Source organism: Electrona antarctica, assembly GCF_951216825.1.
Source record: "Electrona antarctica genome assembly, contig: scaffold_75, whole genome shotgun sequence".
Classification (NCBI taxonomy): Eukaryota; Metazoa; Chordata; class Actinopteri; order Myctophiformes; family Myctophidae; genus Electrona; species Electrona antarctica.
This window is the reverse complement of record NW_027638494.1, coordinates 230,720-239,604: the sequence shown is the minus strand read 5'-3', so window position 1 is coordinate 239,604 and position 8,885 is coordinate 230,720. Positions and strand designations below refer to the sequence as shown.

General features: G+C 43.8%; 1 protein-coding gene and 1 long non-coding RNA gene across 2 annotated transcripts; both read right to left on the bottom strand.

The window, feature by feature from the left end:
- Positions 1 to 2,311: 2,311 nt before the first annotated feature.
- Positions 2,312 to 3,236, bottom strand: LOC306918036. Its single transcript, XR_013789275.1, has 3 exons — positions 2,730 to 3,236; positions 2,522 to 2,613; positions 2,312 to 2,416 (listed from the first exon to the last, which is right to left on the bottom strand). It is a non-coding gene; the product is annotated as an uncharacterized lncRNA (long non-coding RNA).
- A 207-nt stretch (positions 3,237 to 3,443) lies between these two features.
- LOC306918033 (scavenger receptor cysteine-rich type 1 protein M130-like) lies at positions 3,444 to 6,654 on the bottom strand (the record flags this gene model as incomplete). Its single annotated transcript, XM_079530929.1, has 7 exons — positions 3,444 to 3,455; positions 3,829 to 4,028; positions 4,170 to 4,469; positions 4,569 to 4,874; positions 5,185 to 5,326; positions 6,238 to 6,371; positions 6,651 to 6,654. 7 exons carry the CDS (start codon positions 6,652 to 6,654, stop codon positions 3,444 to 3,446), a joined length of 1,098 nt encoding a protein of 365 aa, XP_079387055.1.
- Positions 6,655 to 8,885: the final 2,231 nt, after the last annotated feature.

Genomic DNA, 8,885 nt, shown 5'->3' with positions numbered 1-8,885 from the left:
TATTGAATTTTAATTTTAACATAATAGTTCAAAACATTCGCACACCTACATATCAAACATGTAAAAAAAGAAAAACACATTTAAAATTTTAACATGAAGCTTTAGTTGCATAAAAACATTTGCACACCTAGAACAGACTGTTGAAAAAGCAGTGAGCAACATAAAACATTATAAAAAATAATAACACGGTCAACTTGGGTCAAGAGAAGGGTTTTTCCTGTTACCCGCCTTATTGTGTTTTAAACCTGCAACTTTTCTTGCAGGTTTTTCTTTCATTGATAACATGTAAATCATACAGTTACAGTACAGCGTTCAACACTGCTGCAAGTGAACAGTGAACTTTACAGTTCATTAAGAGGCATTCAGGTCCATTGCTGTGCTTTAGAAAACATGGCTGCCGATTGGTGGGTGGGACAGGGACTGCATTTGAGATGTTCACGTACTTTTACGTAACGACTCATGGTGGGGCTATATCTTGTACCACCCCTTAACCCTTATCCCTAAACTTTATTTTAAAAAAACCTTTTAAAATAGTTCAAATAGTTGATCTACAAGCTCACAACGTGTAGATGTAGATTGGCTAGTTGAACTATTTTAAAATGATTTTCAAAATAGTAAATAGGTGGCGCAAGACTAGGGCCCAGTCTCAAAGGGATAGCATCAAAACAAAAGTCCTTTGCGGTTTTGTTTAGATTTCAGGCCCTATCAATTCATAGACATGACATGAAAAATAACAACAAAATTCAATATAATCAGAAAAAATAATCAAAAATAAAACATAACAAAATTCAATATAATCAGAAAAAATAATCAAAAATAAAACATATATGTACAGAGTGGAGTGTTTAAGGGAGAAGTGATCCTTTCCTGTCCCTCCGGCCTGCTGAAAGGTGGATTTTTAGGCCCGTTTTAAAAGATGCAGGTGAGCTGCATAATTATTTTGAGGGAGGGGGTCAATTATTTTCCCTACTTGGTCTGTGTCTCATAGGAGGGCTGTGGGCAGTTCAGAAACCAGTCTGTGTCTCATAGGAGGGCTGTGGGCAGTTCAGAAACCAGTCTGTGTCTCATAGGAGGGCTGTGGGCAGTTCAGAAACCAGTCTGTCTCATAGGAGGGCTGTGGGCAGTTCAGAAACCAGTCTGTGGCAGTTCAAAAACCAGTATGTGTCTCATAGGAGGGCTGTGGGCAGTTCAGAAACCCGTCCACCAGTGACATAATTGATGGGGAATCCAAGCTAATAGAAACTGCAGGCTTTCTATTCCCTAAAAGTTACCATGATATAATGGAAGCCATCGTTCTCACAATGACAAAAATCAAATCAAAAAAATACATATTTATAAATATATATTTTTAATCAAAAAAATCAAACAATGATGTCACTGGAAGGGATTATACGTCTAGGTATACTTTAATATTAATGATGGTGTCTCCTGTTCTGCACCAGGCGGGATGATTCAGATTGTATTATGTATATACTTTATTATGTGCCCTGTATCTGTGACCTTTACTGTGGTGCTCTCTCGAAACCCTTTAGAGATCCACCTCGTACACAGGAGGTCTCCTGCCTCTTACTGCCCCATCAGCACCTCCTCGTACACCCACATCATCATACTGGTGGTATTCCGTCTCCTCACTGGGTGCAGCTTCGGCACCTCCTCGTACACCCACATCATCATACTGGTGGTATTCTGTCTCCTCACAGGGTGCAGCTTCGGCACCTCCTCCTACACCCACATCATCATACTGGTGGTATTCTGTCTCCTCACTGGGTGCAGCTTCGGCACCTCCTCGTACACCCACATCATCATACTGGTGGTATTCTGTCTCCTCACTGGGTGCAGCTTCGGCACCTCCTCGTACACCCACATCATCATACTGGTGGTATTCTGTCTCCTCACTGGGTGCAGCGTCAGCACCTCCTCGTACACCCACATCATCATACTGGTGGTATTCTGTCTCCTCACTGGGTGCAGCTTCGGCACCTCCTCGTACACCCACATCATCATACTGGTGGTATTCTGTCTCCTCACTGGGTGCAGCTTCGGCACCTCCTCGTACACCCACATCATCATACTGGTGGTATTCTGTCTCCTCACTGGGTGCAGCTTCGGCACCTCCTCGTACACCCACATCATCATACTGGTGGTATTCTGTCTCCTCACAGGGTGCAGCTTCGGCACCTCCTCGTACACCCACATCATCATACTGGTGGTATTCTGTCTCCTCACTGGGTGCAGCGTCAGCACCTCCTCGTACACCCACATCATCATACTGGTGGTATTCTGCCTCTTCACTCAGTCCGGCTTCAACGTCGGAACGAGCAAATTCGTTATAATAAACTATCTCTACGCTCTCCCGTCTTACATTATAATAAACCACGCCAATGTCCTGCGCTCCCGCACGCCGCCTTCTGATGACCTGGAGAAACACAGCAGTGCCCGGCTTTAATAAACCGGCTCTCTTAAATTAAAAACGTCTGACATTTACATTGCAGTGTTATGTTGAATAAAGAAGTATAATTACCTTCCAGAGACGATAGAGGACAGCAATTATCAGGATCGAGAGCAGCAGCACCATGACTGTACATGTGAGAACGTTAGATGTCAGATGAGAAGCTGTGAGGGAAATATGTTAAATATGTTAGAACATCAAACATCATGCAAAAGAACAGCGTAAAGATTGCTTGCTTGAGTTTCAAATTGTGACTTGAAAAGACCACATTTCGTGTTACCTGTGACAGTGATAGAGAGGACCTCGCTCTTAGAGGAGAAGTTGTGAGAGAAAACGTGGATGTGATAAACACAGATGTAACTTCCCTGGTGGGTGTGGTTTGCTGCAGGAAACAGGAATGTGGCAGAGTGATTGACAGCTGTCTGGGTATGGTTCTGAGTTCCGCTGCATCCAGAGATGTTGTGTGTTGCATTCAGTGACGCTGTGTGTTGTGTTGCATCCAGAGATGTTGTTTGTTGTGTTGTGTCCAGTGATGCTGTGTGTTGTGTTATGTCTAGTGGTGTTGTGTGTTGTGTTGTATTTAGTGGCGTTGTGTGTTGTGTTGTATCCAGAGATGTCTGTTGTGTTGAATACAGTGGTGTTGTCTGTTGTGTTGTATCTAGTGGCGTTGTGTGTTGTGTTGTATCCAGAGATGTCTGTTGTGTTGAATACAGTGGTGTTGTCTGTTGTGTTGTATCTAGTGGTGTTGTGTGTCGTGTTGTATCCAGTGGCGTTGTGTGTTGTGTTGTATCCAGTGATGTTGTGTTGGATGCAGTGATGTGTGTTGTGTTGGATACAGAGTGATTGACAGCTGACTGGGTGTAGTTGCGCGTGGTGTTGGATCCAGTGAAGGTGAGGTAGAAGAAGCCTCCTGGGTACTGTGGCAGGATGGAGCATCTGATACTGAAGCTGAAACCCTCCACCACCTGCTGCTGGCTTCCAGAAATGGAGTGTACTAAGGTTTGCACTGATGTTGTAAGTTGTGCTGTATCCAGTGATGTGTGTTGTGTCGTATCCAGTGATGTGTGTTGTGTTGTATCCAGTGGTGTTGTGTGTTGTGTTGTATCCAGTGGTGTTGTGTCTTGTGTTGTATCCAGTGGTGTGTGTTGTGTCGTATCCAGTGATGTGTGTTGTGTTGTATCCAGTGGTGTTGTGTGTTGTGTTGTATCCAGTGGTGTTGTGTGTTGTGTCGTATCCAGTGATGTGTGTTGTGTCGTATCCAGTGATGTGTGTTGTGTCGTATCCAGTGTTGTGTGTTGTGTCGTATCCAGAGATGTGTGTTGTGTCGTATCCAGAGATGTGTGTTGTGTCGTATCCAGTGATGTGTGTTGTGTTGTAGCCAGTGATGTGTGTTGTGTTGTATCCAGTGGAGTGTGTTGTGTTGTATCCAGTGGTGTGTGTTGTGTTGTATCCAGTGGTGTTGTGTCTTGTGTTGTATCCAGTGATGTTGTGTTGGTGGAGCAGCTGATCACATGCAGCTCCTGCTGCTGGCTTTCAGAAATGGAGCGTACAAAGGTGATGATAGGCTTAAACAGCAGATCTGGAACAAGACAGAGGCGATTGGCTGAAATTGGTAATACAGTAGATTTGACTGTATGTATGACCAGTTTAATTATAAGATATTGTACTGACAGATAGATGAGACAATGTAAATGTGTCATTGTTGAAGTCATTGTTTTACCTGAACAGATAATCTCCAGTCTGGCAGTGGAATTGCCAGACTTCTTTGTTCCACACTCCCTCAGTGAAGACTCAGACCCAACACAGGAAGCTGAAATCCACCATACAGGTTCATGTGTAGAAGCAGAAGTCCTTTCTCTTGATACAGCAGAGCCACACTCCAGCTGTCGACACACTACAGATGATGACTTCAGGTTCCAGTCAGACCGACCATCCACTGGTCTCCACTCTCCCTGGTGTTTCATCTCCAGTATTCCAATACACTTACTGGTTCCCCTCACCAACCTGACATTGTCAGACTCTGTACAGAGACCAGAGAGTAAACAGTAAAGATTCATATTTATTTATTCATGAAATAATAATCCAAAGTTCCAAACCAAATGTTTAGCATGTCTTTTACCTGAGCAGGTGAGTCCAACAGACTTGTAAGGTGAGCTTGTGTTTCTAGTTGAGTCTGAAGTTCCACAGTCCAGGAGAACAGACTCGTTGCCTTTACACTGGAACTCTTTGGTCCACATTGAAACATTGGCTTCTCCATAGAGCGCCCCCTGGAGGACTGAAGGAGGCCCACATCCTAGCTGCCTACAGACCACCTCTGCATCCTGCTGGTCAAAGTCACCTTCACACACTGAGACCCAAGACTCATTAGACTTCACCTCCACTCTGCCTGAACACAAACTAGGACCATTCACCAACCTCACAGACTCTGGAGACAGAGAGAGAGAGAGAGAGAGAGAGAGAGAGAGAGAGAGAGACATTTCAAGTCACTGACGATAAAGGCATAATAAAACAAGAAAAATGAAAGCAATAACAAGCCCAGAGACATTATATGCAAGATGAATGTTACATACTGTAGCATAATAGTATAGTAAGGCATAATGCCCCATCAGAATATTCCACACATGTTATTTTCACAAACAGCAAATAATGGCTCCGAATGGTTTAATAATTGATCAGGGCCAGTGTTTCCCGTGGCTTTGTCAGACATTACTGTCGTTGAAGTAGTAGTTTGTTACCTGAACAGTTCACCTCCAGTACGTACAAGGAGGTGGAAGACATCTTATTTCCACAGTCACTCAGAGAAGACTCAGACCCAACACAGTGAGGTGTTATCCTCCATGCAGGTTGATGTGTAACACCAGAACTCCTCTCTGTTGAAATGGCAGAGCCACAGCCAAGGTGTCGACACACTACAGATGAGGACTGCAGGTTCCAGTCAGACCAACCGTCCACTGGTCTCCACTCTCTCTGGTGTTTCATCTCCAGTATACCAGCACAGTTACTGGTTCCTCTCACCAACCTGACATCATCAGACTCTGTAGAGACAAGAGAGTAAACGCAATAAATAAACAAACAAACAAATACAAAAATAAAATAAATAAATAAATCACAACCATGTGAAGTGAGGGGCACTCTTATCTTCATACATCATCTCATTCTGGCCATTCACAATTTCTATCTTAACTTTTCTGTCCTCAAGTCCTTTTTATCTCAAGTCCTCAAGGCTAATCCTCAAGGCTAATCACTTGTGGCGTCCTCACTTCACACGAAAGGGCGCTCTTATCATCATGCACCATCACACATCACATTCTGTGCTTAGCCAATCAAATCATCACAAATGTAATTCTGGCCAATCACTTTTGGCGTCTTCACTTTTCTGCCCTCACTTGTATCTTCAATATGTACTTTGCTCAGCCAATCAAATCATCACTATGGGGTGATCAGCCAATCATCAGCCAATGTTTGTGTTCACACAGATCCACAAAGCTGGGCATCAAAAATAAAATCACACCCCAGTGTGAAGTGAGCGGTGCCGTTGTTGAGTTAATCTGCTGCACCCACTATCAAGTGGGGGGGTGGGATTAACATGCAAGGGGAAAAAAACAGTGTCTTTTACCTGAGCAGGTTAGTTCAACAGACTTGTCCGATGAGGAGGTGTTTCTGGATGAGTTTGAGGCTCCACAGTTCCGGAGAGCTGACTCAGTGCCTTCACACTGGAACTCTTTGGCCCACATTGGAGCCTTGACTTCTCCATAGAGCTCCCCCTTGAGGGCCGAAGAAGCTCCGCAACCAAGCTCCCTACAGACCACCTCTGCATCCTGCTGGTCAAAGTCACCTTCACACACTGAGGCCCACGACTCATTAGACTTCACCTCCACTCTGCCTGAACACACACTAGGACCATCCACCAACCTCACAGACTCTGGAGAGAGAGAGAGAGAGAGAGAGAGAGAGAGAGTGTGATTATACAATGATGTTAGTGATCTACAAGAGAATGTATGAATGCATTATGGATGCAAATTGAATCTAATCACATCAGAGGCAAGTCAACGTTGTTTTACTGAAACCCTAAACAATAAAGTAATTCATATGGAAATATATAATCAATAAATCAAAACACAAATAACTAATCATCATCATCATCATCACAAGATCTTCCCCAGTAGCTCATGAGACTAAAGGCCTTTTCTAGTCACTGCACTCATAAGCATGCACACACGCATAAACACACATGCACACACAAGCACGAAGACACTTACGCACACACGCACACAAGTGCACATACATACACGCACAGAGATGAAATGAGAGACTGTAAGGACTGCTGTCATTGTGTTACCTGAACAGTTCACAGTGGGTTTGCCTGTAATCAAACCTTTCCGTGTGACATGATTCTCCATTATGACACAGACGCTCAGTGAAGACTCAGACCCAACACAGTAAGGTGTAATCCTCCATACAGGTTGTTGTGTGAAACCAGAAGTCCTTTCTGTTGAAACGGCAGAGCCGCAGTCCAATTGTCTGCACACTACAGATGAGGACTGCAGGTTCCAGTGAAACCCACCGTCCACTGATCTCCACTCTCCCTGGTGTTTTATTTCCAGTATACCAGAACAGGTACTGGTTCCTCCCACCAACCTTACATCATCAACCACTGTAAAGAGACAGGTGAGTAAACATTTAAACAGTATCACTTTATAATAAACATGAAAGATCACACTTGTGTGAAGTGAGGGGGGCTCTTATCATACATCATCACATTCCGGCCAAGCACAATTGGCGTCCTCACTTTTCTGTCCTCACTTTTAGCCTCAATTATGTGGCACACACAGACACAGAACTATACTAGCCTATACTACTAGCCTATAGCTAGCACCCCTCAAAAATGATTGCAGGGTGTAGCTTGTCTTTACCTGAGCAGGTGAGTCCAACGGTCTTGTCAGGCAAACAGGTGTTTCTGGTTGAGTTTGAGGCTCTACAGTCCAGGAGAGCAGACTCAGTGCCTTCACACTGGAACTCTTTGGTCCATATTGGAGTGTTCACTTCTCCATAGAGCACCCCCTTGAGGGCCGAAGCAGCTCCGCAACCAAGCTCCCTACAGACCACCTCTGCATCCTGCTGGTCAAAGTCACCTTCACACACTGAGGCCCACGACTCATTAGACTTCACCTCCACTCTGCCTGAACACACACTAGGACCATCCACCAACCTCACAGACTCTGGAGAGAGAGAGAGAGAGAGAGAGAGAGAGAGGGAGGGAGAGAGGGGGGGTGGTTATGTTAAACAAACATTATGTTGTAATTGATGTTGTAAGATTATAAGAGCGCCCCTTACTTCACACGGGTGTGACCTTTTTAAATCACACTTGTGTGAAGTGATGGGGCGCTTCGCATCCTGAAACAAACATTGTACAAACAGTCCATTTGGCTGCCACATGACATCATGATTATTTTTGTGTTTACATCACTAGACAAGTTTTTTAACTGTTTAGTTTTATATTGCATTCAACTTCGTCTCTGTGCTGTACGGCCGACGGCCACTTATAGGTCTCTGTTGCTAGGTAACCGATGTAAAGGCAGTGAACCGGAAGCGAAACAGTCTCGCTCCGCCTGCTTTAACACATCCCTTGTCAGGTATTCATTAATTCTTCCCTAACTGCCAGCGTTTTTCAGTGAAACCCTTATTTTGAAGGTTCCGCTGGAACTAACGTATACAAGTACAAGCAGTGAAATGTATCCTAGTATCTTTTAGGCACTACAGGGTTCCCTCTACACTTGTTTCTACTTGTGTGATTCTTTAACTTGTTTGTCGACTACAATTCATGCTTACTTAGTGTATTCTGATCACACATGTAAATTGCTCTGTATTATATAATTGTGGACTTCACATGAAGAGGAAAGGCATATTTTAAATAGCATGTTGATGATAACACAACTTTTACATTGTTGATGCATATACTGTTTACTGCTTTTACCTGAACAGTTGAGCTTCAGTGTAAGAGTGGAATTATACGACTTTACTGGTCCACACTCCATCAGTGAAGACTCAGAGCCAACACAGGAAGATGGAATCACCCATCCTGGTTGACGTGTAGAACTAGAAGCAAATTCTGTTGAAAGAGCAGATCCACAATCCAACTGTCTACACACTACAGATGATGACATCCTGTTCCAGTCAAACCATGCCAACACCGGTCTCCACTCTCCCTGGTGTTTCATCTCCAGTATACCAGTACAGCTACCTCCCACCAACCTGACATCTTCGGACTCTGCACAGAGTAATAAGCAGTAAAAACGGATTACATTCATTACAATACCTTGGACAATACAATATAAAAATCAGTTTCAATTGTGTTCACCTGTTGAGTTGTGAGTTGGTTTTAGTTGGAGAGCTGAGGGGAAAAATAATGAATAAATTAGTTTCACTCTAACGATAC